Consider the following 17536-nt stretch of genomic DNA (forward strand, 5'->3'; position numbering starts at 1 on the left):
TCCTTCCCACCACCAACCATTCAAACCCATCAAATCATCTGGCAACCAATCCAACCACTCACTTATCTACCAAACCATCCATCCATTCATTTGTCCACCACTGATCCACCTGGGCATCTTGGACCCTGGAGTTGGACATGAAGGCTTTGCTCCTTCATTGAAAATGCTTCCAGCCCACATACCCTGACCAGTGATAGTCCCCACTTCTTTGGCTTATACTTTGGGACACATTTCTCAACACTTCCCCACCTTCTTAGCAGGTTATTTGGACATGGATTCTTTCATCTCATGTGACATGCACAGTTTTTTGAGCCTTTCCAATACACCAGGAACCTGATTGGTCTTTTCTCATTTAATTTTCACAAAGGCACCATGAGGCAAATACTAGGTCAATCCCTATTTTCCAGATAAGGAAACTTTCTTACCCACTTTCCATAAGGAAAGTAAGACTCAGAGAGATGAAATACCTTGCGTAGGGTCACACAGCAAATGCAGGGGAGATCCCAGGCCTGCAGGTCCATTCTAAGACCATGCAGAAAACAGGAGAATTCTCTAAGGGATGTTTGCAGTCCCTCTGGGGATGCTGTGCACGCCTGGCCTCTGGGAGGAGCTGTGACCCAGGGTGCAGAGGGACTGAAGGATGCTGAAGCTGAGCCTTCAAATGGTCAACATGAATGGTCACAATGAGCCACCCTTGACCACCGGCCGGCATCCACTGGCCTCTCAACCCTGGCCTTTGCTCAGATTCACTCAGGGCTCTGTGGAGGCCATTCCCTCTGCCTGCAAGTCCACCCGCCCCGCTTCATGTGGTCACTCCCATCATCCCTCTGGTCTCGGCTCACAGGTCACTTCCCCAGCCCCTATCCAATCAAGGTCCCCACACTCCTTCTCTGACAGCCGGTCAGGCCCTTCCCTGTGCTCACCCCTCCAGTCGGCTCTGAAGGTGCAAACCAGGTGGGAGGTCCCAGGAAGGCGCACAGCAGGGGGTCCACAAACATTTGCTGAAATCGAGTCTCCTGGGAGTTTTCTCCGACCTCTTGTGGCCTTTGCAGGGGTTACAAGCCGTTCCTCCCTCCTGAAGGCCTCCACCCACAGACCCTGTTGGATTCCAGCGCCTTGGAACACCCCATGTTCACAGCTGGTCCCTGCTTGGGACCCTGGGACTCACCCAGGTAAACATCAGAGGGCAATGCTTAGAATGCTGCCCATCTGCCCATCTCCCCCATGAAGCCTTCCTGATGCCTAGGTCCCTGCCCCAAAGCTCTTGGAGACTGTCTCTCGGCCCTTTTCTGAATTAGATGTGCCTGAAAGCAGGGGTCTGTCGTGTTGGCCCGGGGCTGGATCCCGGCAGACCTTTAGTGTTTACAAAAGAAATACATGAATGGATGGCCATGCTGTGGCAAGAGAGGCCAGCGCCACCAGCTCAGGTGGCAGGTGCTTGGTGGGATCTGGTTCCCTTGGACAAAGGCCGGTGCGGGGGCTAGGTGAATAAATCATGAGGGGCCCGGAGCAGGGCCGGGGCAGGACAACTGACCTCATTCTGGGAGGTGAGGAGCCGGCAGCTGGGTGGTAAGTGGGTTAGGGGCAAAACCTGGGGGGAGGGGCACACAAGAGGCCGCTGCAGGCTGCCTGGCCCACCCTCACCCTTCTCCCCAAGAAGCAGGAAGTTGGAGGTCGGCACAGGTTAGGTGGGAGGTGAGGGCGGAAGTGGGGTGGTGGGCAAGTGCAGAGATACCCCAGGGCTCTGGGTTGGGGAAAGGGGGGCAGATCTGGGATGGGGCTTAGGGGGATGGTTTTTCCAGAGTCCAAGAGCCATCCTGGGAGAGGGCATCCTACGGAGAACAGGAAGAGCAAGAATGCACAGACAGAAAGAGGGACAGACTGATATGGGAAAGAGTCTCACCCAACAGAGGGAGGCAACTGACAAAGAGATGGGCACAAGTGGGCAGAAGGACCCACAGGAACACAGCTGGGCAGATGTCAGCAGGGGGCAGGGGGTGGAGCGAAAACGGCAGGTGAGACAGACACAGAGAGACCCCCCGGAGCAGAGGGGCCAGGGAGGGGCAGAGAACAACACAGACTCAGAGGCGGAGGGGCATATGGGGAGATGAGCAGAGAGGCTGCTGTGACGCGAGGAACCCCGGGCACGGTCTGTGGTAGCCTGAGCGCGGTGGGTGTCAAGGTAGGGTTTCAGGGAGGGGCTGTGTGAGGGGTCCAGGGAGCTAGGAAAGATGGGGTTCTTGGAGGGCCTGAGGCCCACCAGCCCCTGGAGCCAGAAACAGGAAGAAGAGTAGCAGGGACCCTGCGGGAACCATACCTGCAGCTGCCCACAAGGCCACCCTCCCGCAGGCCCTGGGAAAGTGGAGTGGGCAGTGCCCCTCAGACGGCAGGAGGTGCCAAGCGCTCGTCTCCATGGCCCTTCCCCAGGGCCCGGCAGATGGCAGCCTCCCCACGGGGGACCCCACCCCCTCCGAGGTCACGCCAGGGCCTAGCCGGGCCCCTGCCAGCCCAGCAGCCACCAGGCGGCGGGCGCTCCTTCGGGAACTGGAGGCTCAGGTGCAGGCCGCCTATGGGCAGGTAAAGGGGGCCGGGGTGTGGGGTCATCCTCAGCTGAGGGAACCGTGAGGGAACAGCGGGGACCGCACGCCTTAGCCGGGGCCCCACAGGACAAACCCAGGGCTGAGCCCAGGGAGGGGAGCTCAGACATGCACTCTGATGGATGGGCCAGCAGCCACTCAGCTGTCCAGAGAGAGGCTGGCATCCCCCACAACCTCTGCCATCACTGAGCCCTGTTTCCAGACCGCAGAGCCCAGTCAGCTGTCCTTGGGTCCTCGCCTAAGTAGCCAGGTTGGGGCAGGTCCAGGCAGGGGTGCCGAGGGCAGGCAGGTTGGGCGGATGCTCTGAGGTGACAGCAGGGGTCCAGCTGGGAGGGGCAGGTGCTTCCTGGGTCTGCCATTTCCTGGAGAGATGACCCAGCCCACCCTGGCAATCAAGGCACCTGGCTTCCTCCTCCCAGGTCTAGGCACTGCTTCTGAAGACATTAAATCTCTCCAGATTGGGCTGGAGGGAGAGAATGCTGGAGAGGGCGTGTCTGCAAGACCCTCAGGAGTGAGCACGGGGAAGCTGTGCCTTCCAGGGGGAGCCTTGCGCCCCAAGTGGCCACCCTCACCAGCAGAGATGCTCAGAGATAATCCCAGATTAGGACCCAAGCCCCTGTGCCCCGGGCTCCCCGCTTGCCCACCCGCCCGCGATCTTCCCCACAAAACCCTTGGAAAATCCCCTGCAGTGATCTCAGACTCTCACTGGGAGCTGGTGGGAGCCCACAGCATCCTCTGAGGCCCAGCCTTGGGCTGCCCCAGGGACTCCAGGACTGGCATGGTTCAAGGGCCCATGGGAAACTGTGCCAAGCGGCCCCGGCACCGGGCGCCTAAGGTAGGAGGGTTAAGGGGGAGAAGCAAGGCCGGGAGGCTGGGCTGGACCCTGAAAGGGTCTGATGGGGTGGGCAGGGCCCGACTGGGGTCACAGGTGGGCACAGCAGGGGGATGAGTGGGTTGGCGCTCACCACTGTCGACCAAGATCTTCCCTGGCAGACCCCAGACTCTGACCCATCATAGTCTTGGCTCCTGCAGATCTCTGGGCCTTCTGCTGCCAAGCTTGTCAGGCCCCCCAACTGCCCATCCAACTGCCCCCTTCCTGCTGCTGCCCTTGCCCTCTGGAGTGACCATGGCCCTGTGCCTTGCCCCTTTTCTGGGCCTCGGTTTGCCCCACTGAACAGTAAGGGAGTGGACCCTTCTCGTCGAGAGTGTTGATGGTGAGGTTCCACTGTCCTGTGCTGGGTTCTAACAATGGGAGAGGCTGGCAAGTGAGGGTGGAGAGGGGTCACTGCCCCAGCTCATGGCTGGCTCTGCTGCAGGACCGCTGGCAGTGGCCTGGCTCCCCCCCAGGGGGGTCCCGCCATGGCCTGGGCCCCAGCCCCAGTCCCGAGGAGCCGGGGGCCCCTGGGCCGGGCGTCCAGGGCTACTCCGTGCTCAGCAGCGTGGTGGGGCCCGCCTGCATCTTTCTGCGGCCCAGCATCGCCGCCACCCAGCTCGTATGTACGGCCACCACCTGCCTGCCTCCGGTCCCTATCCTTGCCCCCACGTCTTGCCTCTCCTTGAGTGGGGGGGAGAGGACTGAGTGGGGATCTCAGAGCAAAGGCTCACAGATCTAGGAATGTGGGGGACAGAGAGGCATGGAGAAACAGACATAAGATCAAAACGGGGGGGGACCTGGGGAAACAGGCCAGGAAAGAGAGAAGAGGGGGGCAGAGAGTGTCTCAGAGAAACAGCGGAGACAGGAGCCACCAAGGGGATGGGCAGGGAAGAGACAGGGCCCCCAAAGAGGAATAGAGAGAACAAGAGAGACATGGCCAAGCCGGAGGGTCTGCCCAACCCCAGCTCCACCTCTGGCTAATGGAGCTCCAGGAGCGGGGCACAGGGGACAGGAAGGGGGGCCCAGATGCCCAGCCCATGAGCATGAATGGTGGGAGGGAAGGAGTGCCTGCATGTTGTGGGGCTGAGTGGGGGGCCCCAGAGAACAAGAAAGAGGAGGTGCAGGTACCTAGGGGGTTGTCCAGGGAATTCTTAACCCTTCTGTCTTCCCTCAGGACCGGGAGCTGCGGCCAGAGGAGATTGAAGGTAAAGGCTTGGGGAAAGAACTATAGTTTCCAGAGTGGGGGGCACTGGGTGGGGGTCTGAGCAGTCTCCAGGAGGACCTGGGAGCAAGCAGGCTGGAGGGGATCCAAGCGGGAAGATGGGGACCAGACTGAGCAGGGTGGGGTTGAGAGAACCCCAAGCTGTCAGTTTCCTGCTTCTATTTGCCCAGCGGGACATGGTCCCCCTTTAATTCATCCAGCGAACACTTCCTGGGTGCCCACTGTGGGCCTGGCCCAGTTCTGAGTACTGGGAAACGTGGCCAACCAGATAGATCTGGACTGTGTCCTCTGGAGAGAGATGTCAACAGGTCAACTGCCAGTACAAATGGTGCTATGCACTCTCAAGGAAGTGATCCTAAGAGCCAGAGGGGACTGAATTGAGAGGGAAGACCTCCTTGAATAGGTGGCATAAAGACCAAGAATGTTCCAGAATGTGAGCTCCATGAGGTCAAGGACTGTTTTTTCCTTTCTCTTTCTTTCTCACCTCCTTCACTCTCTCCTTTCTTTCTTTCCTTCCTCTCTTCCTTCCTTCTTTTCTTTCTCCCTTTCTCTCTTTCTTCCCCTCCCTCTCTCTTTCTCTCCTTCATCTTTTTCTTTCTTCACTGCCACATCTGCAGTACCGAGAGTAGCGCTTGGCACAGAGCAGATGTCCCTTAAATATTTGCAGAGTGAATGAAAGGAATGACATTTGCAAAGACCCTGGGGTAGCAAAGAGAAACAACTGTTTAGAAAGCAGGACATGACAGGACCAAGGTGAGAAGGTCTAATCCAGGCTGGGGTCCCAGGGGACATGCGGAAAGGCCTGACCCCGCCCTGCCTGGCAGAGCTGCAGGCCGCCTTCCAGGAGTTTGACAGAGACCGGGACGGCTACATCGGCTACCAGGAGCTTGGGGCCTGCATGCGGACGCTGGGCTACATGCCCACCGAGATGGAGCTCATCGAGATCTCCCAGCAAATCAGTATGTGCCTGAGACCTGTCCCACCCCCAGTTCTCCAGTGGCCATGACCACGGTCAGGGCAGCCGGGCAGCTCAGGGAACCGAGGTGGCTACACAGGTTGGCTCCCAGAACCTGGGATTTTGGTTGTTCTCACGGCAAGCTCTCTGCCTCCAGACATCTCACCATCCCCCGTGAGGTGGGTGGGTCAAGGGCTAGCATGCCCACTTTTTAGATGAGGCAACAGTCTCCGCTAGTGGTAAAGAAACTGCCTATCAACGGAGCAGACTTAAGAGACCGGGGTTCAAACCCTAGGTTGGGAAGATCCTCTGGAGAAGAAAATAGCAACCCCACTCCAGTACTCTTGTCTGGGAAATCCCATGGACAGAGGAGACTGGCGGGCTGCAGTCCATGGGGTCACAAAGAGTTGGACACAACTGAAGCGACTTAGCACTCAGCCACAGTCTCTGAAAGGTCCCTGTGACTTGCCTAAGGTCACACAGCCAGGTCACTGGAGTCAGGAACTTGAGCCCAACTGAGCTCTTCAGGAAAATTAAGGGAAGCCGGCAGGAGACACAGCCTAGGAGACCCAGAGGGAGGGAAAGGCCCATTCAGTGGGGCGGGGAGAGGGACACAGGCCAGGAGGGGAGGGCGGAGGAGGCCAGGGCTGGGCAGGGGTCTCTGATGGTTCCGGGTCTCTTCTGGGCGTGGCCCCCAGGTGGCGGGAAGATGGACTTTGAAGACTTTGTGGAGCTGATGGGCCCCAAGCTGCTAGCGGAGACCGCGGACATGATCGGCGTCCGGGAGCTGCGGGACGCCTTCCGGGAGGTGGGGTCCCCGGGGCCGGGGCGGGCGGGGCCTGCGTGTCGGCGGTGAGGGCGGGGCCGCGCGAATGAATGACTGGTTCGTGACCCGGTGTCGCCGCAGTTCGACACCAACGGGGACGGCTGCATCAGCCTGGGTGAGCTCCGGGCGGCCCTGAAGGCCCTGCTGGGAGAGCGGCTCAGCCAGCGGGAGGTGGACGAGATCCTCCGCGACATTGACCTCAACGGGGACGGCCTGGTGGACTTCGAAGGTACAGCCCACCGCTCCCCCACGCTCAGCACCGCGGACCCTGCGCGAGTTTTCACAGAGGAAGAGCCTCAACCGCTGTGTGTGTGCCAGGCTCTGTGCTAAGCACACCTATCTCCTCTGCCGGCTAACCATCAGGAGAACCTGGGAGGAAGCCAGGCTTAACCCCACAAGGAGGAGAAAGTCGGTTCTTAGGGAAGCGAGGGTGCTTAGCAAAAGAAGTGGATGGAGCCAGCGTCTAGATCCAGGAAGCCTACCCCTTCCCAACAGAGGGAAAACAAGGATTAAATAATAAAAGGAAGCCAAGGAAAGTAAAGTCTTCCCTCATAGCTCAGCTGGTAAAGAATCCACCCGCAATGCAGGTGACCCCAGTTTGATTCCTGGGGTCGGGAAGATCTGCGGGAGAAGGGACAGACTACCCACTCCAGTATTCTTGGGCTTCCGTTGTGGCTCAGCTGGTAAAAAAAATCCGCCTACAATGCAGGCGACCTGGGTTCGATCCGTGGGTTGGGAAGATCCCCTGGAGAAGGGAAAGGCTACCCACTCCAGTATTCTGGCCTGGAGAATTCCATGGACTGTGTAGTCCATGGGGTCGAAAAGAGCCAAACACAACTGAGAAACTTTCACTTTCACAGAAAGTCAGGGCTTCCTTGGTGGCTCAGATGGTAAAGAATCTGCCTGCAATGCATGAAACCAAGGTTCAATCCCTGGGTCAAGAAGATCCCCTGGAGAAGGCAATGGCTACCCACTCCAGTATTCTTGCTTGGAGTAGTCCATGGACAGAGGAGTCTGGCGGGTTACAGTTCATAGGGTCACAACGAGTCAGACGCGACTGAGTGACTAACACACATAAGGAAAGTCAGTGTGTAGAAATTCTCCAAGGTAGGCCCAAAAGTGTTCGCGAGCTTCCTAGCAGCCAAAGCAAAGAGGAAAGTAGGTTCAGTTACAAGATTTTTTTTCCCCCATAAGACAAAGCCCCTCTTCTCCACCAAATTCAGGGGACTCCGTTGCAGGTCCTGCCCTTGACCACACCCCCTCCCACCTCGAAGCCAGTATCTTCGCCTCACTCCAGGGTGTCGAGGTCCAGAGAGCAGACTGAAATGTTGGCTTTGTCCTGGCAGAGTTTGTGCGAATGATGTCTCGCTGAGCCTGCACAGAAGCTGGAAGCAGCAGACAGGACTTGGGACCAGAGCCACTGCCTGCCAGTGTGTTCTTGGAGCCCCTCACCTCCAGCTTGGACCCCTCCCCCTCTTCTCCCTGCCCTGGCCAGTGTGCGCAGCCCTTGCCTGCAACACCTCCACCCCCCTCCTCCACCAAGCCCCCTTGCCCAGCTCTGTTTCTCTGACAATAAAGCATGTTCGAGCTGGGGACACAGGTTCCACTGCTCACTTGTTCATCCTGCAGGTATCTGGCCCTCAAAGTGAAGTCCTCTCGATTGTGAACTTTGGGTGGGTAAGGGGCCCTCCCTAGATCCTGCAGCCAGCCCAGAGCAAGTACTGGGAAATGTTCCCAGATGAGTAAACCCAACCTGTTTCTCCCAGAGGTGGGTGCATGGTGGCCCCTCACCCTGTGAAGTGCTCTTCTGGATCCAAGGTTACAACCGAAGACCATGTGCCTAAGGGCTTCTCCCAAGCTCCTTCCCATTTCCTCTTAGAGGGGCGCAGCTCAGAGCTCCCTGCAAGAAAGAACTTGCTGGTGGGCTGCAGGGGGTGAGGGAGCTGACAGGCCCCTTCAGGATATATCTCAGCCTTTGGGCACACACCTCACTCTTCCCCGGAGCCTGCAGCCACTGACCACGCACACAAGTGGGCTCTGTTCCAAGCTCCCCGCTCTAGTTTAGCCGAGGTGTGGTCGGGTCAGCCCCGAATCAGCAACTCTCTGCCCAATCCTTCTTTATCATACTTCCTCTTTTTCACATTCCGAACTTCACCTTGGTGTTTGCCTCCCAGGGAAACCAAATGATACAGCTCCTCACTCCAGCCCTGCCATGGTCTTCATAGCCCCACTTTCCATATCGAGGGACCTGGGAGCCAGGTCCCGGCAATGTGCGGGAGTTCTCCCAGCTCCACTGTCCTCTCCCTGCTCCCGGCCGTGCAGCACGTGCTGCCAGATTTTTCTTTCTAAAATGCCATTTGTGTTTTGTCACACTCCTATCCAGAAACTGGCCATGGCCCCCCATTGCCCCCTGGGATGATCCAGTCCCTGTGCCTGGCGCTGGAAGGCTCCATGAGGATGAGGAACTGGCATACAGTCACACATGTTAGGAAGAAGCATCAGGGGGACTTCAGCTAGGCCTGGGGACTGTAGAGTCACAGTGCCAACCAGAAAGGGAGCCTTCAGGTCGGAGTGGACCCTGGACAGGCTGAGGCCTCTTCTAGCCCTGCATGACCAGCCACCGTTCCCACCTGCTGGGAGGAAGGATGAACTTGACCTCTAGGCCCAGAAAGGGGAGGAGCTTTCAGTGATTGTGCCAACAAGATGGCCTTGAGACAGATCAGGCAGGCAGCCACCAGCACCTTGCTCAGTCTGGAGCTTGGACACCGAGGTGCCAGGGCTGGCTGCAGCAGCCTCAGCACCACTTGCCTGGCAGATCACAATTAATCCTTAATCCCCAATTAGGTGATCTCTTCTGCCAGTCTGGCAGGCTTGGGGATGAGGGGGGAGTTGCAGCTTGTCTGGGAGCCATGGTCCACCCTCCTTCCCCCTACCCTCCACCGACACGCACAGATGGCATTACTGCCAGAGAAGAAATCTGTCCCCTCTGCAGGGGCTGGGGAGAATGATGGACATGGGCCAGGGGAAGAGCAGACCCTGCTCAAGGTCAGCCTCCCACTGGCCCCAGCTTGGTAGGTGCTATGGTTGGAACTGGGGAGGGGGGACGGTTGGTGGGGAGGTTTTAATTGGCTGCCGTGTATCTGCTGGCATCAGCAGTGCCCACAGCTCCCCTAAATCCCCCACACGCCCTCCCACCCCAAAAAGGCTGTTAGCCCAGAAGTTCCAAGCAGACGCAGCTGGAGCAGGGACCAGGGCTACAAAGACCAATAAGCAGGCGGCAACTATGTGGAGCCAAGAACCCCTCCCCCGTCTAAAGGGGGCACCTGCCCTCCAGCTCCACTGGCTGCTGCCAGTTGGAATAGGCTAGAGCTACAGGATCTCCTGGTTTTCCAAGAGAAGCTGTCAGTTGAGATTTTTACTTTAAGTTCACTGTATTTATTTCTTTTTAATTTTGGCTGCACTGGGTCTTTGCAGTGAAGAAGGCGATGGCACCCCACTCCAGTACTCTTGCCTGGCAAATCCCATGGCCGGAGGAGCCTGGTGGGCTGTAGTCCATGGGGTTGCTAGGAGTCGGACACGACTGAGCGACTTCACTTTCACTTTTCACTTTCATGCGTTGGAGAAGGAAATGGCAACCCACTCCAGTGTTCTTGCCTGGAGAATCCCAGGGACGGGGGAGCCTGGTGGGCTGCCGTCTCTGGGGTCGCACAGAGTCGGACACCACTGAAGTGACTCAGCAGCAGCAGCAGCAGCAGCAGCAGCAGCGTCTTTGCAGCAGCATGTGGGGCATCTCTCATTGCAGAGCATGGGCTCCAGAGCGTGCAGGTTCAGTGGATGCAGTGCTCAGGCTGAGTTGGCCTGCAGCGTGCGGGATCTTTGTTCCCGACCAGGGATCAAGCCTGTGTCCCTAGAACTGGAAGGCAGATTCTTAACCTCTGGACCACCAGAGAAGTCTCAGTTTCACTTTTAATAGTTGAGGTATAATGTACATTCAGTAACATGGATGAGTGTACAGTTCAGTGAGTTTTTGCATGCATATGCAGCCAGGTAACCATCACCCCGATAAGGATGTTAATCCACTTATTTAAGAGTAGTTCCCGGTTTACAGAATTATACTGAAGACAGGACAGGGAGCTCCTGAATACCTCACATCCAGTTTCTCCCATGTGTTAGTCAAGGCTCTCCAGAGAAACAGAACCAATAAGAGATGTGTCAGTGTAAAGATATTTATTATTAAGGAATCGGCTCAGGCAATTATGGGCACTGAGCCATCCTCAGATCTGTAGTCAGCAAGCTAGTGATATGGGAGACCTGGTGATATAGTTCCAGTCCGAGCCCAGAGGCCCCAAAACCAGAAAAGTTGATGTGGGAAGTTCCAGTCTGAGAGCAAAAGCCTGGTGACCCTGCTCAAAGGTCAGGCAGGCAAAACTCCTCCCTCACTCAGCCTTTTTTTTCCATTCAGATCTTCAGCCCACACTGGGAAGACCCATTCACTTTACTTAGTACTCAGATTCAATGCATCTCATCCAGACGCTCCCTCAAGACACTCCAAAATAATGTTGGACCTACGGCCCGGGCACCTCCATGACCCAGTCAGATCGACACACAGAATGAACCACAACACTCTAGTAACATCTTACATTAGAATGGTACTTCTGACACTGCTCATGAACTGTGAGCGAAGTGAAGTGAAAGTCGCTCAGGCGTGTCCGATTCTTTGCGAGGCCATGGACTATGTAGCCCACCAGGCTCCTCTGTCCATGGAATTCTCAAGGCAAGAACACTTGTGAAAGTGAAAGTTGCTCAGTTGTGTTCGACTCTTTGAGACCACACTGACTAGACAGTCCATGGAATTCTCCAGGCCAGGATACTGGAGTGGGTAGCTATTCCCTTCTTCAGGGGATCTTCCCAACCCAGGGATTGAACCTGGATCTCCCACATCACAGGTAGATTCTTTACGGTCTGTGCCCACAGGGAAGCCCAATTAACTAGTAGTGATGCATTATCATTAAAGACCACGTTTTATGCAGATTTCATCTCTTCCCTTGTTCTGTTCCAGAGTGCTTTCCAGGACACCATTTACATTAGAAATCATGTCTTTTTAGGGTGCTCTTGGTTGTCATGGTTTTACAGGATTTTCTTTTTTAATTATCTTGTCAGTTTTAAGGAATACCAGTCAGGTATTTTTATAGAATGTCCCTAAATTGGGATTTGCTTGTTTTTACCACAGTTAGAATGGGGTTCCTGGGACTCCCCTGGTGGTCCAGTGGCTACGACTCTGGGCTCCCAGGGCAGGGGGCCGGGATTCAATCGCCCTGGTCAGGGAACTAGATTCCACATGCTGCAACTGAGACTCAGCACAGCCAAATAAATATTTAAAAAAGAATGGCGTTCTCATCCCAACATATACTATCCATATTATCAACATGACATCATCATTGATTCTGACATTGATCACTTGGCTGAGAGTAGTGTTTCTGTCAGGTTTCTGTGCTGTAAAATTACTCATTTCATTTCCTTTCTCCTATTACATCCAATCCTATTAAAGGTCGATTTGTCTTTTCTCCATTTATTTGCTCACTATTTTTTATATCAATATATATTTTATACAAGTTATAATCCAGTACTATTTTATCAATTTTCTTGCTCAAAGTGCTCCACCTTTGGCCATTGAGAGCTCTTTCATTTGGCTCCTGTGCCCCTCTGACATACCCCCATCACTGTAGGGGCTTGGGTTTGGGAGTTTTGAGTTTTGTTTTAGCGTTTTCTTACTTTCTGGCACTACTAGCTGTTCCAGAATTATCTTGCATATTTTGGGTCCCAGTCCTAGAGTCAGCCATTTCTCCAAGGAACTCTGCTTCATTTTATTGGAGAATGGTATTTGAAACCAAGATCTGGCTGTTAAGTTGCTTCTAGGCACTCTAATAGAATGAGGATGTATATATGTACACCAACTTGTGGATATAAAACATTTTAAGTATTTCTGCATATAACCAACTGTATTTATATCAAGCTAAACATGAGTTCCTATTGGTATCTCCAACTCTGGTCCATTACCACATGGATCATTCTAGCGTCCTCCTCCTCCTCACTTACCTGTAACTTCTCATTCCAACATCGAGAATTGTTAGCCCATACTCCCATGGGAAACCACATCATCAACGAGGGTGCAGTGCTTTTTGTCTGTGTTCTTATGGGCTCCACTCATTTCCAATTTCCAGATTATGCTTTACCTACTCAGTTTTACCCCTCACCAACTCCTGGCAACCAGTACCTTGTTTACCTTCTGTATAAGTCTCCTTTTCCAGAATGTCATATCATTGGCATCATACTGCATGTGTCTTTTTCAGACTGACTTCTTTCACTTAGCAATATGTCTGTGTCTTTTTCTGAGTAGATAATTTCCTTTTATTGCTGAATAAGAGTCCATTGTATAAAAACATCAGTTTCTTTGTTGACTCACCTATTGAAAGTCACCTCTACTGGGAAGCCTTCTGTGATGTCACAAGGCTGGACCCTTACTCTGAATTCCAGAGGAATTGTCCCTCTGGAATTCCTTGCCCCAGGAATCCACACTGTCTTACTCTATTGTGTGGCTTTACTTCCCTGTCTGTCTCTCTTTGAGACTAGGATCTCCTTGAGGACAGAAACCATGACTAGTTCATTTCCATCAGTGTCCAGCACAAGGCCTGAGATGGAGGATGGAGTGAGAAAATGTTTGTTGAATGAATAAACAATGTCCTCGGCATGAAAAAAATCTACAGAGCTGGCGGGGGTAGGGGTGGGGTGGGGAGGGGCATGAGATTTTGAGGAGGAGGAAGAGTCTCAGGAAAAAGGTTAATGTTTGGAGGAGAGTCTAAGATCCAGGGTTGTGAGGAATGAGATTTGAGGGGAGGGATCTTAGTGGAGATATGGATAGGAAAAAGGAAATGAAACAGTAGACACTTTATGAATATTCATTTAATCCCCACAACAACCCTATGAGTGTCTTGGACTGCAAGGAAATCCAACCAGTCCATCCTAAAGGAAATCAGTCCTGAATATTCATTGGCAGGACTGATGCTGAAGCTGAAACTCCAATACTTTGGCCACCTGATTCGAAGAACTGACTCGTTGGAAAAGACCCTGATGCTGGGGAAGATTGAAAGCAGGAGAAGGGGACAACAGAGGATGAGATGGTTGGATGGCATCACCGACTCAATGGACATGAGTTTGACTAAACTCTGGGAGTTGGCGATGTGACAGGGAGGCCTGGCATGCTGCAGTCCATGGGGTTGCAAAGAGTCGGACACGACTGAGCTATTGAACTGAAGTGAACTGAATGTCTTCATTTTACAGACGGGGAAACTGAGGCCTATTGAAGTGATTTGCCCAAGGCCAAACAGCTAGCGGACGTGATTTAAGCTTCCAACCATCAGTCTGACCCCAGATGGTGCTGTAGTCCATGATCCAGGACGGTCCATGGTACAGGGCCCGACAAACAGTTTAAGTATTCAAGGTGAGCTGTTCCTGCGATTGTCATTATGAGTCACCGGCATGGGGATTTGGTGGGGTTGCGGGGGGGGGAGAGGCAGGCTGAGGAGTCTTTGAAGTCGCCCTTGGACCTTACACCAACCTAGACCCGAAGTCCAGGCAATTGGAAGGGAGAGGCGCATCACCCGCGTAGGTGCAGGACCCGTTGCCATGGGAACATATGGGGGAGGCCTCGGGGAGGGCGCATGCGCGAATCGGGGACAGGTTGTGGAACCGGTGAAAGGTGACGTAAAAGCGCACAGGGTGGGGCGCGGGGCTGGGAACGTCAAAGCCCTGCGTCCTTCGGCACCCAGAGCGGAGGACAGGCGCGCGCGCGCGCGCCGCGGCGGTGACGGCAGCGGCGGCCACAACCCAGCCGAACCGGGACGGGGCAGCGGGACGCTGACGTACAAAGCAACGTGAGTGAGGTGCGAGGGCGGCACCCGCGCCGGGGAACCCAGCTCGGCGCGAACCGCGGCGGACCAGACCCAGCTCTCAGGCTGCCGAAGCCCCGCCCCTTAGGCTTGAGGACTAATCGGATTGAAAGCGCGCCGGCCCCGGGCCGCGAACTCTCCAATTGTGGAGGGTGTCGGCCACCGCCCAATCCGAAGCAGACAGGTGCGAGGTCCGGAAGGCGGAGGCCAATCAGCAGCGGTTGCGGCCTGTTGGGGCCGGTCTCTGCCTATGAGGAGGGCCGAGTGACATCTCCACGCGCCAATCGGGAGTGAAGGATCGTTCGTGCCCGCCCGCCCTTCCGGCCCGAGCTCTATTTACCAGGGGCGTGCTGCCGGCCTGCCAATCAGAGTGCGGCTCAGAGGCCAGGCAGCCAACCCGGGAGGAGCGGCCGGCCGGCGTCCGCCGCACCCAGGAGTTGGGGATGTCCTACAAGCCCATCGCCCCCGCCCCCAGCAGCACCCCCGGCTCCAGCACGCCTGGGCCTGGCACCCCGGTCCCGACAGGTGAGGACCCAGCTCCATCCCTGCTTGCCTGCCCGGGCGGTCAAGGTCTCCGAAGAGAAGACGGCCCGAGTTCTGCAGTGTGCTAGGCCCGCCGCCTGTCCTCGCCGAGCCTCAGTTTGCTGGCCTGTAAAGTGGGCGTGGTCGCGTAAGGGTTGTTGGCTGAGCGCAGCGGGAGGGGGGCTTGTCCTGAAGTTTAGCGGCCTGGAATGGAGCGTGCCTTTGGAGGGAATCGGGGCGAATCTAGTCCGAGGCTTGGAGCGCCGGGAGGAGGCGCTCCTGACCCGCGCTGACCGCTTACTCGCTCCTCTTGCAGCTGGAAGTGTCCCATCACCATCGGGCTCTGTGCCGGGAGCCGCTGGCCCTTTCAGACCACTGTTTAATGACTTTGGGCCTCCCTCCATGGGCTATGTGCAGGTGAGCGGAGCTGAGGGACTGCCCGTGGGATAAGGACTGGAGGTGCCCTGTTGGCCTGAACTCACTGCCCTGTTCTCTTTTGACGCAGGCAATGAAACCACCTGGCGCCCAGGGCTCCCAGAGCACTTACACCGACCTGCTGTCTGTCATAGAAGAGATGGGCAAAGAGATCCGGCCCACCTATGCTGGCAGCAAGAGCGCCATGGAACGCCTGAAGAGAGGTGAGTGAGGCCAGGAGGCAAACACTGAACAACTCTTCACAAGGTAGGGAAGGAAAGACTTCTGGAGGCCGCCTGAACCAAGCCTAGACGAGGGCAAGGATCACTATCCAGAGACGTGTTGGAACTGAACTGAAATTGAGTCAGTTTCTAAGGAAGGACCAGGGAATTTGTATTTCAGTCAGTCAGTTCAACCGCTCAGTTGTGTCCAACTCTTTGCGACCCCATGGACTGCAGCACACCAGGCTTCCCCGTCCATCACCAACTCCTGGAGTTTACTCAGACTCATGTCCATTGAGTTGGTGATGCCACCCAACGCTGTATCTCAGCGGGGTAAATTTGCTGGTTAACGTCTAAACCTCTAATGTCATCGAGTCCCTCATTAGATTATAGTCCCTTTCACTGAAAGGAAACGGGGTGTGAGGGAGGGGTCTTCCTCTGGAGGGCAGACCTGCGACTGTGGAGGGTCGCTGAGATCCTGTATGTTACTTGCCCATGCCCACCCCAGGCATCATCCATGCCCGGGCCCTCGTCAGAGAGTGCCTGGCAGAGACAGAGCGGAACGCCCGCACGTAACAGGACCCGACTCCACCTCAGCTTCTGGACCTTTCCTGGCCACTGCAGAGCACCTGCTTCTCCCTGGCCTTCACCCCGAGTTGCACTTCCCGTCCTGGGCTTCCTGTCCTGTGTCCTTTGGTGGGTACCCTCCAGGAACCAGTGGGGTGGCTCTTAACTCCAGTCGGCAGCACTAACTGGAACCCCCCGAAAGAGTTAGCAGCGAGGTCACTGTGAGTCTCACCCATGACCTGCCAACAGTGTTGATCCAACTGGAGCTGTCTCCTTTCTGTGGCCTCCAGCACTCAGCACTTACCCAGGACTTTTACCCACTTTGCCCAGACCCCCTCTCCCCCAGCAGGGCCTCAGAAGGCCATGGCCTCCCTGCCTTTTCTCCTGGGCCATAACAACTCTTTTCTCAGTGTCTTTTGCTAAATACGCCCTTTTTATATAAATAAAATATAATTTGGAGTTGTTCTCTCAGCTCGGAGTCTTTTTTATTTTATTTTACTTATTTATTTTTATCCGTGCACTGCGGACCCATGCCCCTGCACTGGAAGCATGGCATCTTAACCACTGGACCACCAGAGAAGCCCACAGTTCATAGTTTCTCTGAGCCTGGTGCTTCTAAGCCTGGGTGGGCCACGAAGAAAGGGAAAGAAGAGACTCGGAGGGAGATGGTCGGGTACAGTGAGTGGGAGGGAGGCCCGCCAAACCTAGCTTTGCCTTGCCTCCACGGCCCATTGACCTTGAGTGGGACCCTGCCCTTCCCTGGCCCTCAGCCTGCCAGCTGTTTGTGGAAAGAGTTGAACTCCAATAGCTGAGTGCCCTGCCCTCCTTCACAAGATGCCACCAGGGGGCAGCACAAGGCCTGGGCTGCTTCCACAGCTGGAGGGCTCTGTCTCCAGCCTGAGCCTAGAGGGTTCTTTCTCTGGACTAAAGGTGCCTGGAGGGTAGAAATGCCAGTTCACTTAAGCCCCACCCTCGCATGCCTTAACACCCTAACATCCTAAGCTTGGAATCAGCCCTGGGGCTCGGAGTACACCCTATCTCTGAGCCCTAAGAAGAAAGAAAGGGAGCCAGGCTGCTTCCCAACCCCCAGGACCTGAGAAAGAGTCGAGAGAGAACTGGTTTCCCCAGTGTGGGTGAGACCCTGCGCCACGCCGCCCTGCACCGTCCCAGTGCCCTCTAGCCAACTGGGTGCGGTCCCAAGAGCCCAGCCCTAGGCCCTGGCAGCCTTTGCCCACGGTCTTGGCGCCATTGGCCAGACTTACGAACCCGGAAGATACAGGTGGGGAAAGCGCTGGGGCCCCGTTCCGGGAGGAGCCCCAAGACTGGAAGTGAAAGTGACTGCAGCCCTCTGAATGACCTGGCGGTCTGGGACACCGGAACCCCACCGGCTAG

General features: G+C 55.7%; 2 protein-coding genes across 5 annotated transcripts; both read left to right on the plus strand.

The window, feature by feature from the left end:
* Nucleotides 1–2412: 2412 nt before the first annotated feature.
* Nucleotides 2413–8069, plus strand: CABP2 (calcium binding protein 2). 2 transcript variants are annotated; one of them, XM_086385383.1, is made up of 5 exons: nucleotides 2413–2577; nucleotides 4646–4676; nucleotides 5479–5652; nucleotides 6347–6456; nucleotides 6556–7010. In XM_086385383.1, exons 1-5 carry the CDS (start codon nucleotides 2413–2415, stop codon nucleotides 6802–6804), a joined length of 729 nt encoding a protein of 242 aa, XP_086241509.1. In that variant the 3' UTR covers nucleotides 6805–7010. The 2 variants fall into 2 exon arrangements, with proteins under 2 accessions (XP_086241509.1, XP_086241510.1); XM_086385384.1 differs by lacking the exon at nucleotides 2413–2577 and adding an exon at nucleotides 7698–8069 and having other exon boundaries at nucleotides 4586–4676; nucleotides 5518–5652; nucleotides 6556–6703.
* A 6222-nt stretch (nucleotides 8070–14291) lies between these two features.
* On the plus strand, nucleotides 14292–16615 carry CDK2AP2 (cyclin dependent kinase 2 associated protein 2). Of its 3 annotated transcripts, none has more exons than XM_086385398.1 (4): nucleotides 14292–15090; nucleotides 15259–15359; nucleotides 15448–15580; nucleotides 16086–16615. In XM_086385398.1, the coding sequence occupies exons 2-4, from the start codon at nucleotides 15345–15347 to the stop codon at nucleotides 16151–16153; spliced, it is 216 nt and encodes a 71-aa protein (XP_086241524.1). In that variant the 5' UTR covers nucleotides 14292–15090; nucleotides 15259–15344; the 3' UTR covers nucleotides 16154–16615. The 3 variants fall into 3 exon arrangements, with proteins under 3 accessions (XP_086241524.1, XP_086241523.1, XP_086241522.1); XM_086385397.1 differs by having other exon boundaries at nucleotides 14292–15071; XM_086385396.1 differs by having other exon boundaries at nucleotides 14292–14945.
* Nucleotides 16616–17536: the final 921 nt, after the last annotated feature.

The sequence above is a fragment of the Bos grunniens genome, chromosome 29, assembly GCF_055505025.1.
Source record: "Bos grunniens cultivar Pamir isolate PY7600 chromosome 29, Bosgru_T2T1.0, whole genome shotgun sequence".
NCBI lineage: Eukaryota > Metazoa > Chordata > Mammalia > Artiodactyla > Bovidae > Bos > Bos grunniens.

Excerpts from the sequence above, each read along its gene's own strand:
- CABP2 (XM_086385383.1), top strand. The coding sequence starts at position 2,413 with ATGGCCCTTCCCCAGGGCCCGGCAGATGGCAGCCTCCCCACGGGGGAC. Across the intron at positions 2,578-4,645 it reads TGCAGGCCGCCTATGGGCAG|GACCGGGAGCTGCGGCCAGA; the intron begins GTAAAGGGGGCC and ends GTCTTCCCTCAG. Across the intron at positions 4,677-5,478 it reads GCGGCCAGAGGAGATTGAAG|GGGACATGCGGAAAGGCCTG; the intron begins GTAAAGGCTTGG and ends CTGGGGTCCCAG.
- CDK2AP2 (XM_086385396.1), top strand. The coding sequence starts at position 14,864 with ATGTCCTACAAGCCCATCGCCCCCGCCCCCAGCAGCACCCCCGGCTCC. Across the intron at positions 14,946-15,258 it reads TGGCACCCCGGTCCCGACAG|CTGGAAGTGTCCCATCACCA; the intron begins GTGAGGACCCAG and ends CTCCTCTTGCAG. Across the intron at positions 15,360-15,447 it reads CCTCCATGGGCTATGTGCAG|GCAATGAAACCACCTGGCGC; the intron begins GTGAGCGGAGCT and ends CTTTTGACGCAG.